Source organism: Danio rerio, chromosome 1 (genome assembly GCF_049306965.1).
Source record: "Danio rerio strain Tuebingen ecotype United States chromosome 1, GRCz12tu, whole genome shotgun sequence".
Lineage (NCBI taxonomy): Eukaryota > Metazoa > Chordata > Actinopteri > Cypriniformes > Danionidae > Danio > Danio rerio.
The window spans coordinates 11,407,063-11,430,497 of record NC_133176.1 but is presented as its reverse complement, the minus strand read 5'-3'; the positions used below and the strand labels follow the sequence as shown (position 1 = coordinate 11,430,497).

General features: G+C 35.0%; 1 protein-coding gene across 1 annotated transcript in view; it reads right to left on the bottom strand.

Moving 5' to 3' along the window:
* trim2b (tripartite motif containing 2b) overlaps positions 1-22,060 on the bottom strand; it is a 29,963-nt gene extending 7,903 nt beyond the window's left edge. Inside the window, exons 1-6 of the mRNA XM_009306306.4 lie at positions 21,930-22,060; positions 9,284-9,446; positions 6,756-6,916; positions 4,898-5,049; positions 4,264-4,444; positions 1,443-2,205 (exon numbers count right to left, since the gene is read on the bottom strand). Coding sequence (XP_009304581.1) covers positions 1,443-2,205; positions 4,264-4,444; positions 4,898-5,049; positions 6,756-6,863 — 1,204 coding nt within the window. The 5' untranslated portion in view covers positions 6,864-6,916; positions 9,284-9,446; positions 21,930-22,060. The remainder of the gene's footprint in view (positions 1-1,442; positions 2,206-4,263; positions 4,445-4,897; positions 5,050-6,755; positions 6,917-9,283; positions 9,447-21,929) is intronic.
* Positions 22,061-23,435: the final 1,375 nt, after the last annotated feature.

Sequence of the window (23,435 nt, the reverse complement as noted above, 5' to 3'; positions counted from 1 at the left end):
AAAGTGTCTGCTAAATGACTAAATATAAATGTATATTAATGTAAGACATTAGATTAATCAAATTAATTATTTAATTAAATTACAATACTGATGCTGTAAAAGGAGCCTATAATGAAAATAGTCACTTCAAGCTTTCGGTGGCTGAAAAAACATTGCTCTGCATATAGCCCACTGAAATTGGTTTACTAAATACAGTGGGTATTAGGGCTCTATCATACACTGGACGCAATAAGGCGCAAGACGTGTTTGCGCCGACATGTTGCTATTTTTAAACCAACGCAACAGTAATTTTCCTGTTCTCTGCCACATTGTTTAAATAGCAAATCCATTTGCGCCACTTTGTAGACTCATGAATGTTTAAGCCTAAAAAAAAAGGTGTGCTAAGGCACATTGCTGGTGCACTGCTAAGGACTGAACTAAAATAGACTGCTGAAAGCAGGTCTAAAGTCCAGTGCAGAGCGTGTTAGCTGTGCTCCTCGATTACACATTGCTTAATACATTACATTAATACAATACAAGATGTATAGCAATACGCAAATATCTTTGCAGATGAAAAAGAATTAAAGGAATAAAACATTACAAAAATTATTATTTTCTACATAAATATAAAAACCACTGACGCCATGCCTTCTTCATCTCGAGGGGCTTTTTCAGTTTATTCATAACACTTTAGTATAATGTTATTATTAGCAGTATCATTTATTATATGCATATTTTATATTATTATATGCATATTTATATTTGTTTTATTAAAAACAAGCTTAGATATGCCCACCTGTCAGGTTTTGGACCATATGGGCATATAAAAGGACATGTGTTTGAATATAACTCAGTTTTTTGACCACACATTGTTATTATTGTTTATTTATTTGTTTTCTGGAAATTAGAACTAAATTTAGAAATAGTTTTGAAACAAATCTTTGTGCTTAACAAACAAAATTAAATATGTAGACTGATAGATGTCTTCAGCTGAGTGTGTACTGTTTCCTTATTCCGAAAGAGAGAAAGTGAAAGTAAAGGCTGATTGGAGAAGGCTAGTAATTTATCCTCGCTGCAGATAGTCTGTTTACCCGTTTTCTTGCTTGTGAAGCATTCAATTTTTCTACTTACAAAGTCCACCATGTAAATAGCAAATGCGCCATGGCGCGACGCAACTTACTCTTAAAGGGAATGGGAGATGAGACTCTGGTTTATTCTCAAAACCCACCTATAACTTATTAAGAGAATAAGCTCAACACTGTTGGACCATGCGCTGCGGCGCAGAGCTTATTTTTCCGTACTTAAAATAGCAAAAGCGGATTCGTACGCGCCCTTAATACTTTTGTGGCATGAGCTTTAGACTTTGCACCTAGATCGTTAAAATAGAGCCCTCATTGTTTACCACAAAATAATAATAATAAAAAATACTTTTTACACAACAAACATTCCTCTCTTTCTTGTACCTATTCTAAAAATCAGGTCGTCCTCGATGGGGTTCACCCTTTTTTTGGGTGTGCTGAACAAGCTTCCTCCTCGTCTGACGCCCTTCTGCCGGCTGCGGCTCCCTGGAGATTTGGCGCTCCTTTTTCTCGCTCCTCCATCGCTGGAGCCGGTGGACGCGGCGTTGGCTGCGGTGGTGGTCGTCGGAGAATCATCTGGAGAACTGCTCACCTTTAGCTGAAATGGGCTTCCTTTAATATGCTGATCATAAAGTCTCAGCGCCAGACTGAAGTTGCCTTCTTTCTTCACCGTGTATTGAAATTCATACGTTCCATTTTTCATATCTACAATTTCTCCGTCTGCGATGCTTCCGTCCGGTGTGTAAACTTCAGCCGAGATAATGGCGTTTCCAGTCTTGCACAGTCCTCCAGCTTTATCTCTCGTGGTTATGATGACGGATGCCGGCTGACCCACGATGCATTGCTCCAGACCGTCTCCGGACGCCTCAGTTTGGCTGGCCACGGCATTGGTGGTGACGATGGTGCCCAGGTTGTGGATGGACTTGCGCAGGCCTTCGATCTCCATCATGAGGTCGAGCTGGTCGTTCTCTTCAGGCTGGAGAGGAAGGCCCTGGCTGGACAGGTCACCGAGTCGCTCTCCCGCCTCTTTATGGGCCTGCAGGACAGAGGCTTTGCTTCCTCCGTCCAGAGCTTCGCTGGTCAGGCTGCAGTTGTAGTTGATGGCAGATTCTTCCTGGAGGAGAGTGTCTAACTGAGCCTGCAGGACCTGCGGGATACACCAGAGAAACAACGGCTGTTTCAAAAGATCTACATTGGAATTAAAGAGATAGTTCACTCAAAATATTTAATTAATTTACTCATCCTTGTACTTGTTTCAAAACAGTTTAAGTTTTCTTTTTTTCTGTTGAAGACAAAATTCGATATATTTTTTAAGATTAATGAAAAACTGTAACCATTGATTCAATAGTACAATTTATTTCCTACAATGAAAGTCAATGGTTGCTGGTTTCCAACAATCTTCAAAACATAAAAAAAAAAAAACTCAAATATGTTTAAAACAAGTTTAAAAAAATTTTTTTTGCCTGGACTATTCGTTTACAATAGCTAATTTATTCATTCATTAATTTTCTTTTTGGCTTAATCCCTTTATTATTCTAGGGTTGCCACAGCGGAATGAACCACCAACTTATCTAGCACGTTTTTACGCAGCGGATGTCCTTCTGGCCGCAATCTATCACTGGGAAACACCAATACACACTCATTCACACTTATACACTACGGACAATTTAGCCTACCCTATTGACCTGTACTGCATGTCTGTGGGGGAAACCGGAGCACGCGGAGGAAACCCACGCAAACGTGGGGAGAACATGCAAACTCCACACAGAAATGCCAACTTACCCAGCTGAGACTCGAACCAGCGACCTACTTGCTGTGAGGCGACAGCACTACCTACTGTGCCACCACATCACCTATAGCCAATTTATGAAACGTACAATGTATAATGTAACTATAGGTTTTTTATTCATAATTGATGCTTTAAATTTATTAACATTTAACATTGAATCATTCATTTTATAAAGGGTCAAATTAATGCAGCATGGAAAGGATATCATTGCTATTACCATTAGTACCTATAAATAAATGAACACTTTAAAAAATTTAAAACATTAACACTTTAACTCGCGCACTAAGAATTTTATGACCAATTTCTTTTCCTAAATGAAGGCCAGCAGATTCTGCTCTACAATATGTTAAAAGGTTCAATCAATAAAATTATTAAATTAGAATTAAATAAAATCTGAAAAAAATACTTGATTAATCATGCTAGGAAACTGACCAGTCTTTCATTTCTTATTTCATTTGGTTTCAGATAACAAATTCAAAAAACATAATAACACATCTATCTATCTATCTATCTATCTATCTATCTATCTATCTATCTATCTATCTATCTATCTATCTATCTATCTATCTATCTATCTATCTATCTATCTATCTATCTATCTATCTATCTATCTATCTATCTATCTATCTATCCATCCATCCATCCATCCATCCATCCATCCATCCATCCATCCATCCATCGAATAACAATGTTAAGATAATTGTTCTTTCAAAGGTAGTGTATACTAAATATAAAACAATACAATTTATCCAGTAAATAAAAAACATACATATTTAAACTAATAAATAATATTATATTATACAACATTATGCTTATAATTATACTAATTATAATGATAACATACTTATAGACCTATAGTTAAAGTAATAATACTATAGTAATACTTATAGTTTTAGTTCTATATAGTTATAGTATAATATATAGCTCATTCATTTATTTTGCTTCGGCTAAGTCTCTCATTTATCAGGGGTTGCCACAACTAATTATTTCTGCATACATTTTACGCAGAGGATGCCCGGCCGCAACCTAGTACTGGGAAACATCCATACACTCATACACTATGGCCAATTTAGTTTCTTTAATTCACCTATACCATATGTCTTTGGACAGTGGGGGAAACCAGAGCACCCAGAGGAAACCCACGTCAACACAGGGAGAACATGCAAACAGAAATGCCAACTGGCTTAGCCGAGAGTATAGTAATAATATATATACTTATAGTAATAATAATTAATAAAAACTATATACATTTAAAAAAATGACATTGCTAGAACTTTGAAAACAAAATAAACATTAAATAAAAAATAAAAACTATTTCAAAATTCTGATATAAGCTGTAAGTTCAATGATTAGACACTAATGTAAACACCAAACTCTAATGAAGTAGTGATGAGTTGAATCTTCTGGGCACATTACTTTTTGCTTGAGTCCGTACGTGACCTCCAGCTCCATCAGCAGGACGCTCTTCCTGGTGTCGAGGGTTTTGTGCAGTTCGCTGAAGGACGAGTGAATGTCCTCCTCAATGGAGCTGCGCTGAGAGTTCAACTGCTGCAGGATCTCTCTCAGATACTGAACCGCTTCTCTGATCTGAGGGAGCCTGCGAGTCACAGAAACATCTCCAGTAACCATCCATTCATTCATCAACCATTACTGAGCAAAATCAATCGTCAATCACTAACCAATCAGCTAATGAAGCTAGCAATTAGGAGATGGGGATTGGTTTTTCTTATTGCGGGACCCATATTTAGAGACGAAAACACTTCTCTGAGTGGAATATGGATATACACATACTGTACAATTGAAGCCCCCCTGTTTATTTTTTTCCCAATTTCTGTTTAATGGAAAGAAGATTGTAAACATGGTAAAATTTGTATTACAATGGAAATTATTGGCAGGTGAAAGGATTAAAATGTTTTTTGAATAAGTAAAGGCAAAAGGTTATATGTATTTAGTGTGTGTCTTTGTATTTGTGTAATTATATAAATCTGTGTAACTTAAGTGTGTTTATTTCTCTGTTCTATGTGTGAGATGATGAGACTGGTGGGCCAACCTGTTCTTGGCTGAATCCACTTTGTCCTGCAGTGCCGCTAGTTGTTGATCCACAGCTTTCTCCAGAGAATCTGTGGGATGCTCAGCGTGTTCTCCGTTCATACAGTCTTCACACACTGCATTCTCACACACCAAACAGTACAGCGCAGACACCTGAATACAACACATGAAGTAATGCAGACTTTTAAAACCACTCTAAAATGTACTAAAACAGGTCAATGGAATAATATTTGTGTTTTTTAGATTTCTTGTTGAAGTTTCTACTAAATTTTAATCAAATTTCAAAGAATTTATTTTTCAAAAAGACACTTTACTTGCATTTAAAATAACCTTTGTAAGCAAATTAAATCAAAGTTGTAACCAAACTCATTTGGGATGTCTCATCTTCTCGGATGTCTGACCGATATTGACTGATAATATATTATCAGTAGTTTTATTAAAATATATTATATTAAGCATATATTATCAATATTGTTCACTTGTTCATTCATTTTCCTTCAGGTTAGTCCCTTCATTTATCAGGGGTCGCCACAGCAGAATGAACCGCCGATTATTATTGTTATTATTATTGCAATTATCATTATTATTAATAATAATAATAATAATAATAATAAATGATTATTTTACAATTCCTAATTATAATTTTTATTTCTAGTAAATGCATTAGTATTTCATATATATGTTTTTACTGTTTCTTGTTCCAATTCTTCATTATATATCAGCAATCATAAAACAGTCATAGATCATATTATATTTCATGATTATTTCTATTAAACCTGCTAATCACTAAATAAATGTTTATTTAATTTCTCAACATTATACGTATCGATATATTAAGTAACAGGAAAATTAAAAAGGCATTTATTGTACATAATATTAATTTATAATACTTTACATTTGTATAGTGCTTTTCTAGACACTCAAAGCACTTTTAAACATTGAGAGGAATCTCCTCATCCACCACCAGTGTGCAGCATCCACCTGAATGATGCCACAGCTGCCATATTGCACCAGACCGCACACCACAAACCAGCTGATTGGTGGAGAGGAGACAGAGTGATGGAGCCAATTATGAAATGGGGATGGTTAAAAGGCCATGATGGACAGAGGTCAGTGGGCAAATTAGGTTAGGATGCCGGGGTTAAACCCCTATTCTTTTCGAAGGACATCCTGGGATTTTTAATGATCACAGAGAGTCAGGATCTCGGTTTAGCATCTCATCTGAAAGATAGCACTCACTGAGCAGTATAGAGTCCCCTTCACTATACTGGGGAATTAGGACTCACACAGACCGCAGGTTGGGCACCCTCTGCTTGCCTCACTAACACCAGTTCCGGCAACAACCTCTTTCTCATGTGGTCTCCCATCCAGGAACTGACCGGGCGCAGCCCTGCTTAGCTTCAGTGGACGACCATGTGATAGTTGCAGAGAGCTAGCTTCTTTTGGAACCATTTTCATGTGATCTAGCCCAAATAATGCTACTACATATTTAGAATATAATTTGTGTTGAGTAAACAATCACTTTAAGACTTAATACCACGTCATAATTTGAGAATCAGCTCACATAAACTGATTTATTTCAAATTTCCTCCAAACGGCAAAACTAAAAAAGTTTTATGCAAATACTTTTGCAAGGAACAAATATCCTAAATGTTCTGTTACCTATTGAGACACGTTGCTGCATCTTTCAATATGATATTTATAGATAAACCAGCTGGGATCAGGGTACACTTGTTTTTCTGGGACAGAAAGTGTATGCTCATGGGGAATTCACGGCCTGTGAGTTATACTTTACCCATCTGTGCAATCATATTGTGTGTGTGTGTGTGTGTTTATGTGTTCACTAAAAAACAACTGACTTTTCCTTTGTGTTGAGAGCAAATGAGCGCAGTTCCCTTGCCAGGCAGAGCCTCTAGTACAGTACACTCCTCACTGCTGCTGTCAGGAGAAGCCTGCGGCGCCTCCATGCGGGTGGACGGAGGAACAGCACCCACAATACAAGGATGCAGAAAGCACAGACCTGAAACAGGACGGGGGAAGAGGTTTAGGACACCCTGTAGGAAGAGGTACTGTGCATGGATAGTTGGAATAACAAAATTAAAAAGATATTAATTTAATTAAACTGTGCCTTTTGTGGTTATAAGTATTGATTGCAATATATAAACATGAAATTGTGATGAGATTTAACAAATTTAACTTTTTTTGCTTTTCAGAATTCTGTTTGGATCTGATTTAGATTGTTCTCTGAATTGTAAGTTTACGTCTCAAATCTGAGTTTATATCTTTATATATTTTTTGACACAGAACATAAAAATAAACAGTTAATTGCAATTATATTTATATCACATTACAGATTTTTCTTCTCTAAATTGTGTTTAAATCTTGCAATTTAGAATTTTCTGCCACAGAATATAAAAATTTAAATGATAAAAAAGATACTTGCATATTTTATTTTTTTACTTTATAATTCTGAGTTTACACCTTACACCCAACAAACACACAACATTGCCTCAACGTATCGACCTTCCTACAACGTTGTATCAAGGATCTAGGATCTACGTTGTTGCTGAAGGTTGTCACAACAGTGTCATAATGCTGCCGTTTAAACGGCCGTTGCTTTAGGTTGCGCTTAGGCTGCATGGACAACCACTGTACAACATTTACTCGTCATCAATGAATCATTTTAAATTTCAACAAACCGCTCAGCGTCTCATTCAACAACGTCCGAGGAAACGCAAGTATTGCTTTTTTCCTTCTTGATAAATGAAGTGGTCATTGTGTAGTAATCTCTTTTTTCACTGCCTATTTTGACTTGTGGCTGCTGTGGCTCTCTCTGAGCTGTGGATTTCTTTCTCTGACTGCGTTCTCCACTACGCCTGGCCTTCAGCTGCACTCCACGGGCTGCTAATTTCTCCAGCACAGAGTTTCGACGCCCAGTGTCAATTGTTTAATCTAATCTAAACCTTATTTTATACTTTTTGGTTGTAATTAGGTCTGTACTGTACAAATTAAATACTGAGAAATATATAATAAAAAAATTTGATTGTATACATCTGTGGGGCATTTTTACACATAAGTTTACAAAAGCAATTATCAAATTAAAAGGAAACATGAATAAACAATTTTTAAAATTATTACTGCTTATCCTGTATTCTAGGCAGTATTGATAAATTGCCAGGAAAAAACATTAATACATGTAGTAAGAATGTCATCTCACGGTTGCTGAATGTCATAAGACAACGTTGCTACAGCCTTCTCACGTCTTAAATTTCTACATTGTAACGAGCTCGTAAGTGGCAACGTTGTACAAACAACGATACAGCGTAGATGAGTTTACTGGGCAATTCTTACATTTTGTTAAGAATATATATATATATATATATATATATATATATATATATATATATATATATATATATATATATATATATATATATATATATATATATATATATATATATATATATAATTGCAATAATATTTTAATATTTAATAACTTTTATCTCAGAACTGTGAGTTTATATATCTTTGAACTTTTGGAACTTTTTGCCACAGACTAAAAATTATGAGTTCATATCTTACAATTCTACATTTACATATTCAGTTTTTCTTTTTTTAGTGTATAAAAACTACAACTACAATTATTTGTTAAATCAGAATTCTGACTTTTTTCACATAACTGCAGGCTTGTATCTTGCAATCCTAAATTATATATTGCATTTTTTTATTCTGTGGCTGAAACACTTTCACAGACAGTGATGATGATACATTATTTGTGTGGAAAGTAGTTTGTTAACTAATTTCTCACAATATAATCTAAACTTGTAAATATGACTTTTTATTTCACAGCTGAACTTTTATGTATTTTTAAATCCATATTTCGCAGTTACCTTTCATATTTTTTAGTCTGGAGTGAAAACAGGCTTCCATAGTGAAGCCTACATCGGACAAAAAAAGTGTAGAAACAGTAAAACTAAACTTAATTTCTAAAAAAATAACAGCAGATTTCATCCCATCAGATTTAATTGACTGTAATGCAATACATGTATAATATTAATATCTGCAAAGTCAAAAGAAAATGTTGCTAATGCTGAGTAAATCACACTGAACTGAACTAAACTGAACTTTAACTCTGAAAACTGGACTGACACAGTTTCAATTTACTAGAACTTCTATGGTAAGCTGCTTTGACACAATCTACATTGTAAAAGCGCTATAGAAATAAAGATGAATTGAACAGAGTTTACACACAGATACACACACCACAAATATGTTTTCCTTATGAAATACTGCATGAAAGATGGAGAAAATGCCACAAAGTTAGTGGAAATGAGTTTAACATGCATATAACGGATGGAGAAAAATCACAGAAGGAAGTATTTCTTACCCTAAGAGATGAAGTTCAGGCGATGTGCATGAAAGTCTGCGTATACTTTTTTTATGTAATACCAAATTATTAAGGTAAGAGAGTGTATTTGATGCACTGGAGACCCAAAACAAGCACAGGTTGCAGGGGGGAATCACAGCGTCCCCTCATTTGACACTGGACCCTATAGAGAAAAAAGAGATCAGATGTATATACTGTAAATACTGCAACACACACAAAATACAGACTCATCTACAAATCAGTTAGTTGCAACTATTTTTATTTCTAAATACAGATATTTTTTCTCTAAATTGTGTTTAAATCTTCACACAGAAAATAACTATTTGAATAACAAAAAACATGGGAAACACCCATACAGTCTTGCATTCACACAAGCACTCATAGGCTACGGCCAATTTAGTTCATTCAATTCACCTATAGCGCACGTCTTTGAACTGTGGGGGAAACCAGAGCACCAAGAGGATACCCACACAAACACGGGGAGAGCATGTAAATTCCACACAGAATCGCCAACTGACACAGAGAGGACTCAAACCAGCAACCTTCTTGCTGTGAGGTGACAGTGCTAACCACTGAGCCACCATGCCGCCTCACTGTGTGCAAATAAAAGTTGCCATGATAATATGTAAAATGAACACATACAGAACAGGATTGAGAGACAGACACACAGACACTGAACCCTGCAGGTTACCATGGCAACCCAAGATGGCAATTCACAAGAGCTGCGGCCACATGAATATTTGCTCATTCTGAAATTTCCAAGTTGAAAGCGCGGTAATGAGCACAGAGGCAGAGCTGAAGTATTTTTGAACAGCTTTTTGATGTCATGAAGGGAAGTTGTAGAAGTTACTTATATAATCTGATCTCTCTGAAGACGACGTGAGACGGTGACGTGCTGAACAAAATAACTAAATGCAAATAAAAACAGGCGAAATTTTCAGTCCATTTTGCTACTTTATTAGGTACACCTGTCCAACTGTCTGTTAATGCAAATTTCTAATCAGCCAATCCCATGGCAGCAACTCAATGCATTTAGGTATGTAGACATGGTCAAGAGGATCTGCTGCAGTTCAAACCGAGCATCAGAATGGGGAAGAAAGGTGATTTAAGTGACGTGACATGGTTGTTGGTGCCAGACAGGCTGGTCTGAGTATTTCAGAAACTGCTGATCTACTGGGATTTTCATGCACAACCATCTCTAGAGTTTACAGAGAATGGTCTGATAAATGGCCAGACTGGCTCGAGCTGGTAGAAAGGCAACAGTAACTCAGATAACAGCTCGTTACAACCGAGGTACATAGAAGAGCATCTCTGAACACACAACATGTCGAGCCTTGAAGCCGATGGGCTACAGCAGCAGAAGATCATACCGGGTGCCACTCCTGTCAGCTAAGAATAGGAAACTGAGGCTACAATTTGCACAGGCTCATAAAAATTGGACAACGGAAGATTGGAAAAACATTGCCTGGTCTGATGAGTCTCGATTTCTGCTGCAACATTCTGATGGTAAGGTCAGATTTGGCATCAACAACATGAAAGCATGCACACATCCTTGTGTCGATGGTTCAAGCTGGTGGTGGTAGTGTAATGGTATTTATATTATATTTATATTTTATTCACACACTTTGGACACCCATTAGTACCAATTGCGCATAGTGTCAACGCCACAGCCAACATAAGTATTGTTGCTGACCATGACCATCCCTTTATCACCACAGTGTACCCATTTTCTGATGGCTACATCCAGCAGGATAACGCACCATGTCATAAAGCGTGAATCATCTCAGACTGGTTTCTTGAACATGACAATGAGTTCACTGTACTCAAATGGCCTCCACAGTCACCAGATCTCAATGCCGAAAATCTGCAGCAACTGTGTGATGCTATCATGCCAATATGGACCCAAATCTCTGAGGAATATTTCTAGTACCTTGTTGAATCTATGCCACAGAGGATAAAGGAATTTCTGAAGGCAAAAGGGGGTCCAACCTGGTACAAAGGTGTACCTAATAAAGTGGCCGGTGAGTGGATATTACCAATATTCACTAAGAATAAATGGATAAAAATATTTGTTTAATCATTTTTTAAAAGTTTATAAACATATTCCCCAGTGTTCTGTCTTAATATAATAATTATTGTTAATTTTTTATATCGATATATTTGTAAAGAGCTCTTGAGCTGACCTTTTAAAAATAACAGGTATTTAAAAAAAACACTTCAATTTTTGGAGCTTAAAACACCCTCCTCATTATAAACAAGGCATTTATTTAATCAAGCTAAAAATGGCTCATTTGGAAACTGTGACATCACAAGGGCATATTTGCATATACACTGCCTTCATAGCAAAACTTTAAAAAACAGAAATGCATCATAGAACATTAGGCCCCGCCTAAACAAAATTCAGTAGCTCATTGATTTACAGTTGACACTTAGAAATGACGTTAGCCAATCAAAACTGTGGACAGTTTCTGACAAGGCTTAAAAGACCAGCCCATTTAAAACAAGTCATATTAGAAAGTGGGTCAAAATGAGAGATGAATAAAATCATTTCATCCGCTGAAATGGCTAACAATCATGCTTTGAATTAGTGACTACAAAATTATACAGTATTTGCTATTGTAGGGTCCAGCCAGTTGGTCCAATGACGGTATCCAATGGTGGATGAAGGTTCACTGCATGTTCGGTCTTTCCAGTGCACAATGTTGATTTATATTAAACTTAACTCATATCTGACTCCAATTTTAGTATGAGGTGGTTTAGAATATTAATATATTTATCCTCGTTTTATCTGACTCCAAATATAAAACATTAAGAAGATTATATCAATATGTAATTTAGATAAATGTTTGAACCGTTTGCCTTCACTAGTAACTATTACATCCGTTCATTCGGGTGCTCATGTCGCTCAGAGAAATCGCCTCGGCCGAAGGCGTCCCTCACGGTCACACTCCGGTCAGTCTTGAATATTAAATAGAGGTAAATTGACTAATACTTTAGATGGCCGCTACCAGCGCGCTCGTTCTAAAATACTTTAGTTAGTCCCGCTTAGATGTACACCTTTGAGTTAAGACAATCATCATTTCTAATTAGAGGTTAGGGCATTAATATAAATGTACCCGACTACTGGACTCTATAGTAACTTTGGTTTTCACCAAGCCCATGGTTTCCCATATGAACTTAATTTAGAATAATATTACCTTCAAACAAAGGTCGGGTACCCAATCTAGGTTAGTCGTGCAACACCTTGTTGACCTAGACGGAAGTTATCGCCCTTTCCACCTAAGTACACATGAATCAATATCAAGAGTCAGCCGGATCGCTAAAACACAATTAGTGTGCCAATGCTCCATCTCAATTGGATTTTAGTCCGTCTACTGACCTGACGCAAGACGTGCGGAAACAAGGATACAGCGTAATCTACTTGAATTAATAATTACAGAGTGAGCAAAATATGGTCAAACATTACAATTTATTAATCAGGTAAATGTATTATGCCAATTCAATCAGTCAATTCATAAATGATCAATACAAAACATCAAATTATCAAAGATAAATCCAAGATGAAAAAGATGCATTCCTGACTTTGTAATATACATAACATGGTGCAAGCCATGTTATGGGCTGATCTGGTTAGGCAGAATCGCCCCGAGTTTTTCTCAAACCTTGCCTTAAATAATCCAAGAATTCCCTCAAGGAAGGGGGTGTGTGTAAAAAGTCACACCCTTCACAGTGGTTCAAAAGATGCCTGAAGTTATATATTTATTGTGTTGATTATATCTATTTCTGAGAGAATGAGACCATTGTACCAATTGCACTGAGACATTTCAAATGATATCAAACATGATAATTAAAGTCAGTTTGGTTAATCTAAAACATTCAAACATTGAAATGACCATATGCGTGAGTTGGGGGGATGAAGCTGAGTCTCAGCATAGTCAGATGCAAATGCAGCAGGAACTGGTTTTTCACGCATTACCCCCTGGTGGGTTGTGGAGTCCATTGGCCCTGTCTTCAGCTCATGATTTGAATTGTCAAAGATATCAGAATATTTGTAATATTTCAATTCTTACACTATATAATGCAACACAGTTGACATCAAAATTATTAGCCCTCCTCTGACTTTTTTTTCTATTTTAAATATTTCCCCAAATGATGTTTAACAGAGCAAGGATTTTCTTCACTTTATTTCCTATAATATTTTTTCTTCCGGAGAAAATCTCATTTGTTTTATTTCGGCCAGAATAAAAGCAATTTTTATTTTTTCAAAACCATTTTAAGATAATTTTTATTAGCCCTTTTAAGCAATAAAATTCAGTGGCTTAATGATTAACAGTTGCCTAACGTGAATAAACAGAGTAAAAACCTGTGAATAATTCAAGAACATTTTATCTGTGAATCACAGTTTTATATATATATATACATAAAATATGGTTTAAAAAAAAAAAGTGAAACAGAGAGAGGCTGCTGAGCTGGTTTCTGCTGATACTTAGCAATGGCGTTAGCCAATCAAAACAGTGGGCAGTTTCTGACAAGGCTTAAAAAACCAGCCCATTTAAAACAAGTCATATTAGAAAGGGGGTCAAAATGAGGGCTGAATAAAATAATTTCTGTGCACATTAGTTTCTTTGTACAAACACTATCATTAATGTATAAGCAAGCCTCAATAAACAATTTTTTTTTGTTTGTTTAATTACATGTCATGACCCCTTTAAATGTACTAAAACACTACTGTTCCCCACATGAACCTAATGAATAATTTACAGAAAGTGATAATGGTTTGACCCAGACAGCGGAGAGGAACAAACAAACACACAAATCCTTTTCTGAGATTCACCATGATCTCTGAAGCTGATTACTGAGGGAAAACCCATCATGACACATGCTTTTGACCCTTAACAGTTTCCATTCATGGTCGCCCACTCTAATAACAGACAGTGGATTTGGGCTGAAATAAATGAATCTTGTAGAAAGATTAAAGACACTCGCTTAGACTAATTGAAAACAAAATATGATTAAATAACCCACCAAAAACGATGTTTATTGAATGTACAAGCTTTGGATTATAGCTGGTTTAGTCAGTTTTATGGGCACACAAAATCTGCAGACTTTTTTTGCCATTTCTGGACAGAATTTAGTTAAAAAAAAAATGAATAAATACAAATAAATAAATTATATTTTATTTATAAATTATATATAAATTTATATACGAGTATTGCAACTAAAAATTTTAAGCATAATATAAAAAATAAACTATTACTTTTTATTTAAAGGGCACCTATGATGAAAATCATCTTTCTGAAGCTGTTTGGACATAACTGTGTGTATGGACAGTGTGTCCACAGTCATACTGGAGTGATATAAAGACAATAAATCTCTTTTTTATTTCCTGACGTTAAAATGGGATCCAAATCACTCCCATTTTGAGGCACGACCACAACATGACATAGTAGTGCGGTTTCACCACCCAATAAATAAAATAATCGTTCATTAATTGTAATAGAGTTCAATTAATCGAGATTTTGATTTTAGGCCAAATTGCCCAGCCTTAGTTTGCATGTTCTCCCTGTGTTTGCTTGGGTTTCCCCATGGTGCTCCGGTTTCCCCCATAGTCCAAAGACATGCACTATAGGTGAATTGGGTAAGCTAAATTGTCCATAGTGTATGTGTGTATGTCCTGGTCCAAGAGGTTAGGGACTGAGCGGTGGGCTAACATCCCACCTTATAAAAAAAAATAGATATTACAAAACACCAATTACTGTAGGTGCAGCTAAAAATTAACTTTGATATAAATGGCCCTGGGAGTAAGTAAGTAAATAAGTACATAAGTAAATAAATATAGTCAATGCTGACTAAACTGGCTGTGGGCCAAGACTAGGCACAGTCCGGTATAAGATTCTGAATATATCATGGTTTCACAGTATTGTGATTACTGCTCTAAAATATATTCATTTTAAATGTCTGAGTAAAAAATGAACCTTTTTCCACTTTTGAACACAATATATTTTACTTTGAGAAACATTTTAAATATTTTAAAACAGTAAACATGTGCGGCTAAATAACTTAAATGAATCGTTGACTTCTGCTGTCTTCGTTTGTTTGAAAAACGCAGATTTCTTTAAAATTTAAAACAGCATCTTTTGATATTTTTTTGGAATAGAGACACTGTTGTGCTACAAAACAACAAAAAAAAGATAAAAAATTTTTACACATACCTTAGGAACGATATAGCAGAAAATTTTGCCGGTTTTAAAACCTTGACTTTTCCAAACCACGGTTTACCTTGAAAACGGTTATCGTCCCATGCCTAGCCTAGACATCCCACAATGCTTTTAGATTTTATTGAAAACACTGCTGAAATCGGTAACAATCATGCTTTGAACTAGTGACTACAAAAACTATACAGTATGCAATACAGTACAGTTGGCGTCAAAAATATGAGCCTCCTCTGACTTTTTTTCTTTTTCAAATATTTCCCAAATAATGTTTAACACTAACAGAGCAAGGATTTTCTTCACCGTATTTCCTATAATATTTTTTCTTCTGGAGAAAGTCTTATTTGTTTTATTTCGGCTAGAATAAAAGCAGTTTTTAATTTTTTAAACACAATTTTAAGGTCATTTTTATTAGCCCCTTTAAGCAATATTTTTTTTCTTGATTGTCTACACATAACAAACCATCATTGTACAATGATTTGCCTTACCCAAACCTGCCTAATCTATTTAACCTATAGTTAAGCCATTAAATGTCACTTTAAGATGAATACTAGTATCTTGAAAAATATTACGTAAAATATTACATACTGCCATCATGGCAAAGATAAAATAAATCAGTTATTAGAAATTAGTAATTAAAATAATTACGTTAATAATTCTGATGTCAACTTCTTATCAAAAATAAATGTGGAATTCTTGTACGTACTGTATACTAGTATGCAAACTAGTTTTATGAATATTGATTAAAAAAGCTTACTTGGGAATTAAAACTGAATGGGAATGAGGTCACGGGGGAATTGAATGGGATGAAAGATAATGCTCGAGTGATGATGTAACACAAGGAAATGGAATATTGTGGAGCCACATGTCATTACTCTTCAGACAATGCCATTTCTATCCCAAAAAGCTCTCAGTGTCAGAAGCAGAGCCCCTCTTTCCATCTCAGAGATCATAATGACAAAAGACAAGGAGCGTTAACTATAAGGTCCCTGCCAGAGACAAGCAAGCGCTTTTCTGAAGAGACCATTTAAAATTACTGAAGCAGAATCTCCCCGGGGGAAAAGCGCTCATGCATTCTGGACAGGGGATCCAAAAGCACCGGATAGTTTTCTTGTTACCTCGCAGTTCAAAGGACATGTCACTCTCATGATGGCACAGGCACTAACTTGTCATAATCCTGAGCATTCACAGCACTACATGTTACTAAGCCATATTAAAAAAGATTTCTCCACAATAGGGCTGCACGATGGTGGAAAAATCTGACATGCAATCTGACATGACAAAATCTGACATTGCCGTGATATGTATATCATTTTACCAGATGATTTGAATAGCTCTATTTGGGGACATTTAATTAATTTAGATTGACTAGGATGATCAAATATTTTTCTATGCAGTGCATCTGGGTAAATTATAACAAATCACCAGCATAAATAAATAAATAAACAGAGCTTTATGAATTTCTGGAGAGTATTTAGGTACAGAAATGGTATTTCATAAGTAATTAAACATTCCAATAAATAATATCTTTATTTTGTAATATTTATTAAATAATCTAATCTTGCGATGTGACTATTGCAGATACACACACTGCAATATCGACGCCTAAACAATATATACAGTGCTTAGCATAATTAAGTACACCCCATTTTAAAAATTAATAATTTTACTAATTTCTCATTGAATATAGGCAATGTATTTTGGAACACATAATTCAAAAAGATTTATTAAACAGATATATTTATTAAAATAATATTTTAGGCACCAAACATGTTTATAAATCGAAAGATAAAACAATTAAATTCAAGCAAAATATTGCAAAGTTTTTACAACCTACATTTCAACTAAGTCTTTCAATTTTTTTGCTTCTCTTGAATTTATTTTCTATTTAAATTTTGTATTTAATATTTTTTCTATAACAGATACATTTGGGTGTAGTAGTCTTTAGTCTTATTTTGCTTATTTTGTTAGATAAGCTCCAGATTTGACTTCAGTACTGACTAATCTAATGTATATGCACAAATATATTGTAAAGCTTCCTATTAAAAACATGAATTTAAAAGAGAGAAATGTGAAAGGGTGCACTTATATATATATATATATATATATATATATATATATATATATATATATATATATATATATATATATATATATATATATATATATATGCTGAGCACTGTATTGTTCAGTCCTACACCACATTGATGAAGAATATATGGCCTGAGAAAGAGTGATCATTAAATGCAGGTGCTAAACTTTTAGACTATTAGTCTTTCGTCTACTAGCATTTTTAGACTTTTGCTTCTATACTTTTCAAAAGCTTGCAATAAATCTCAACTGGGTGCTCAGCCAAACAAAAAAGTATGCAAATATAAAGTTATTGTTTACTATTTCCCAAATTATGTTTAAAAGAGCAAGGAATTTTCACAGTATTTCTTATAATATTTTTTTCTTATTACTTTTATTTTGGCTAGAATAAAAGCAGTTTTAATTTTTAAAACTATTTTAAGGTCAATAATATTAGCCCCCTAACAAATATGTATGATTGTCTACAGAACAAAACATGTAATGATTTGCCTGATTATCTAATTAACTTGCCTAGTTAACCTAATAAACAGTTAAGCCTTTAATTGTCACTTTAAGCTGAATATTAGTAAAAAATATCTATAAAACATTATGTACTGTCTTCATGGCAAAGAAAAAAAGAAATTAGTTATTTGCACTTATTTGTAAAACTAATAGTTTTAATAAATGTGTTGAAAAAAATATATTTTTCAAAATTGGGAGAGAAAATATACAGGGGGGGCTAATAATTCAGAAGGGCTAATCATTCTGGCTATGAAAAAGTGGCAACACCAATCAAATCAAATTTATTCAGTTCAAAAGCTGTGATAGACTTTTTTTTGGCCATGATAACCTTTTAAGTGAATGCATTTGACCTTCTTTAAGGTTTTGATGTTGCCTCCTTTTCATATATACTGTATTTTAGCATACTTTTAATTTGTCTGTTAGCTTAGCATACTTATTTACATACTACTGTAACATAAGCCAGGTAGGGTGACCCCTGGAGGGTCAGTGTCCTGGAGAGTTTAGCTTCAACTAGGAGTGGGCGGGTATAAGATTCTGATAACCTTGGATAAAAAATCATGGTTTCACTACATCACGGTATTGTGATTACAATACCCCCCCAATCCAATTTAACACAATATATTTTATATTAAGAAACATTTTAAATATTTTGGACCAGTAGCTTTTTATATGGAGGTTCCTTTTCTGCTGGAGGTACTGTTGCCCTGAAAAAATGATATAAAATAGTTGTGAAAAAACATGTTAAAAATATATATACATCAGGAATGGTATAACATAAAACTCTGGTGGTTTTAAAAGCTTGAAACTGGTTATCATCCCATGCCTTGCACCAACCCTAATCAAACACACCTAAACCAGCTAATCAAGCTCTTATATACTAAAAACTTCCTGGCAGGTGTTGAAGCAAGTTGTTGAGTTAAACTCAGCAGCACACTGGCCCTCCACAACAAAGTTTGAACACACCTGACATAAGCTAACTGATTTGTATGGTAATGAACAGGTCTTTTATTATAGGATTCCCAAATTTTAGTCAGACTAAAATATTTACTTGAACTACCTCATTAATAATATTCCAATACTTTAATGGTACACTGACATTTTTATTAATTGTGTTATGTTGGTTATTATTGACATTATATGAAGGTGCAATTATATTTAATTAATAGAATTTCAATAATTGAACAACATACTGGCAATTAAAGAAGCTTACGATGTTGGTCACATTATGTGTAGCCTCTTATATTTTAATGGTATAATTAATTATTTAGTAGCTTTTCATCAACTTTTTAATACCTAAAGCAATACAATTAAATCAGACTACTAATAACAAAAACAGACTGTGTTTTATGTTATATTGTGACTCGTATCCATCCAGGTAAAAAAAAAAAAAGTTATTTTCCATTAGAAATTGATTGGATTGCTGGGAGAGAGAAGTAGAAGAAATGTGAAATAAAAAATGCATTAATAAAATCATCTATAATGAACACTGTAGCATGTAATTCATTGTGTCTTTAAGGTTATCTTTAAAAACAAATCATGTATAATGCCAAATAATAATAATAATTCAGCAGCCAATCTCTGGAAACACTTAAAAGCAAAACTCATTTTCTAGGATTGCTAAAATGCCTGGAAATGTAATTTACAAACTCCCACTTAACTCTCAGCTTGCTTTAATCAGAAGATGGTAAAGTTTACCAAATTACATAAAGAGGTCGGCCACAATGTTTGAGTGTGCCTCTGTGTGTGTATTGATTTGCTGGTGGGATGATTAACATCCTCAAGAAAGGAGAACCATTCATATGAAGCACTGTGGTGAAGGCAGGAATCTGGTTCACTGCAGTAAACCTTGAAGAGCTGAGTGGGAGTGCCTTGACTTCTGGTTTATATATATTTATTATACAAAAAATACGCCTGCAGATGCCAAATGCCTTCAGACAGATGTATGGTTCATGCTGAAGGTACCCAAATGCCAAATGCTCTATGTTTTGTGTCCTGGTTCTGCCAAATGCCACTGCAGCTGCCAGAGAATGCTGTGGACAAGATTCAGTTCTGGATTTTCTTCGAGCTAATATTGAATTTCAAAACTAACTCAGAGAAGCCCTAAATCTTGCAGTCAAAAGCATGGCTGCATGCAGAGCTATCGCTGACATGAAGGGAAGCATGCACTTAAATCAACAAGTTAATTAATAATTATATTATATGTAAATTAATTATAAAGTAAAGTATTAAAAAGTATTTATATGTAAATGTGTGTAAAAATTTTGGAAATCAAAAATAATGATTTAACCACACAATAAAATCACACATTGCATTACATTCGTCAAATCATGGAACCTCGAAAATATGAATCATGAAACCACAAAAAGTTATAAGATTTATTCATTTGTATTCATTTATATGAATATTTTTTATAATACAAGTACTTTATACTTTAAGTGTTTTATATTGGATGGATGGATGGATGGATGGATAGATGGATAGATGGATAGATAGATAGATAGATAGATAGATAGATAGATAGATAGATAGATAGATAGATAGATAGATAGATAGATAGATAGATAGCGCATTGTGTGCATCCGCAATAGTAACGTCGCAAGACATGTAATGTTCAGTCTGAATTTAATCACTGTATTTATACGGAATTTATACGATTTTCACAAAAAAGGTTTTCTTACTTAGAATTTTTGTCTTTTTTATGGTCCTAATATCTACATTTCAAAACAAAAGCAAGCTATTTTTTTCTTTACTGGCAGATACTTTTGCTAATTTTAAAGAAAAACTCCAGCAAAAAAATTTTTTTTTTCAGAAGATGAAAACAAAACATTATTTATTACTAGGCCCACACGGAATCTGCGCGCGCAGAATTCCGCAGATTTTCCGCAGTATTCCGCAGATTTCTGCAGATTTTTATCCCATCATTAATTCTGTTTATTTACATGAGTAAATGTGTAAATCTGAATTTATTCAGTTTTTATTCAGTAATTTATTACTTTTTATTTCATATATTAAGGTTTTAGTTATGATACTCCGCTGGATACTCCCAAAATAATTCTGCAAAAATCCGCAGATTTTTACCAAAATTCTTCGCAGAAATAGTCAAAAATGTCCGCAGATTCCGTCTGGCCCTGTTTATTACTAATAAATATGCTTATTTGCTTAGAAAACCTACATTAACATAACATGACTATGTTTGAATAAAGGTTGAAGTATGAATGATTCCTATATCTCCAAGTATGCTGGTTTAATACAGATATTCTGTGAGGGAAATTTCAATGTACTTGATAAATGTCTGATTTCTTGTTTTTTTATGGCAAGCTGAATTTAGGCCAAGAAGCACAACACACTGACATCACTCTAAACCAGCAGCTACATCAGAAACTCAAACAGAATGACGTATATCTAAAACTCACTGCCAAACACAATCAAATAAATGTATTAAAATATAAGCAAGCTTTAAAAAAACAACAAAGTAGCAATTTTTGCTATAAATGAGGCCTTTCAAAAAGATGGAACACATTAACTTTCATTCTGAAAAACATCTCATATTGCATTTGTCACATGCAACAGTGATGGCTAACTTCAGGCTTCAGACATTACACGCATCACAAACCCCAGATGTAAAGAGACAAACGCAACAGTATATCAGTGCATATGTGAGCATCCATCTCTCCTCTCCTCCTCCTCCACCTCTCCTTCCACCCCACCCCCGTCCGTTCCTGCTTCCCATAGAAACATGCTGCGTTGGTGGAGCGCAGATGCTGCTACATCTCTGCTTTTCTGCAAAAACAGCTCTCTGTCTGCGTTTCTCCTCATGTGTCTGTCTGCATTTCGGCTCTTACCTTCCCTCCATTGCTCTGTAGCTTCAGATGCAGCAGCTATACGGGCTCTCCTCGCCTTACTCATCAGCCTGAGACCCGTTTCCCGGAGAGGAGGGGTGGAGGGCTGTTTTCGCACAGGCTCTTCTCTTTCTGCACTACAGCGACATAAGCGACTCACACCAGCATGCCGTAGGGGCGGAGCCGAACGCTGAGTGTTGCTCAGTAGCCAATCACGGGACAGAATGTGCAGCCTCACTGACTAAAAAAGCAAATAATCTCTGCGCTCTCCCTCAACCTTGATTGTTTTTCTGCCTCCTGTCATACCAAAAAAATACATGTTTTCACCTTTTTTTACAGTCTGTGGTTTACACTTGTGATCATTGAAGGTCCAAACAGTTTGATGACATTTTCTGAATTAGATGACTGATGACAACATTCTTTTGTGTTATATTTTGATGCCATTATTTAACTACAAGACTCCACTTTTATATTAATGACTATTTATTTTTATTGAGATAAAATGAAATGAATGCTATTTAAAAAAATCATAGTACTTTCTATTAATACTACTAAAACTGACAGGAAATTAAAATCCAATGTGTTGAAGGCAGGTTGGTGCCATCTGGTGGGTTAAATAAAAAGATAATAATTTGCAACACCATGGTGCAGTACCACCTGCATGTATATTCACAGTCACAAACTAGGCCTGCTTTTTACCCTTTTTATACCTATTTGCCTTCAGAATTGTAATAATTATTTGTGCAAGCACTCTGTTCTCAGGCATTTTGGTCCAGGTTGACATGAGAGCATCACGGATGGATGTCCCTTTCCAGAATGTATCAAATGTGCTCTACTGGACTAAGATCAATTTAAGGGTCGTGAACTGTCTATCAGGTTCAAGAAAATAACATGAGATGATTTCATTTTGTTACATGTACATTATCCTGCTGATTAGCCATCACAAAATCTGGAATTTGAAAGGGTAATTATGGTCCAAACAATACTTAGGCAGCCTGCCCTGTTAACTGATTCTAACGTGCACAAAGTTTGCCAAAAATGTCCCCCCACCACCAAGAGCTTGCCACTGATATGAGGGAGGAAGAATGCAGCTTTCCTGTTGTTTACAACAAATAAATACTATAAATAGATACTAATCAGGCCAGGCAACGTTTTTACTGTCTTCTATTGTCAAGTTTTATTGATTCTGTATGAATTGGAGTCTCAGTTTGCTGTTGTTATCTGAAAGGAAAATCACCATGCTCTTCTGCTGCTGCTGTAGCTCGTCTGCTTCAAGGCCTGTTCAGAGATGATGAATGTTTATTGATTTTCTCTTGTCTTTCAAACCCGTCTGGCCATTTACCTCTGACATCAAGGCATTTTAAGATAACTTACTGTTGAAGTCAGAATAGAACTGAAGTTGAAGTCAGAATTAGCCCCCTTTGAATTAAAAAAAATATATAAAAATTCCCAAATAATGTTTAACAGAGCAAGGAAATTTTCACAGTATGTCTGGTAATATTTTTACTT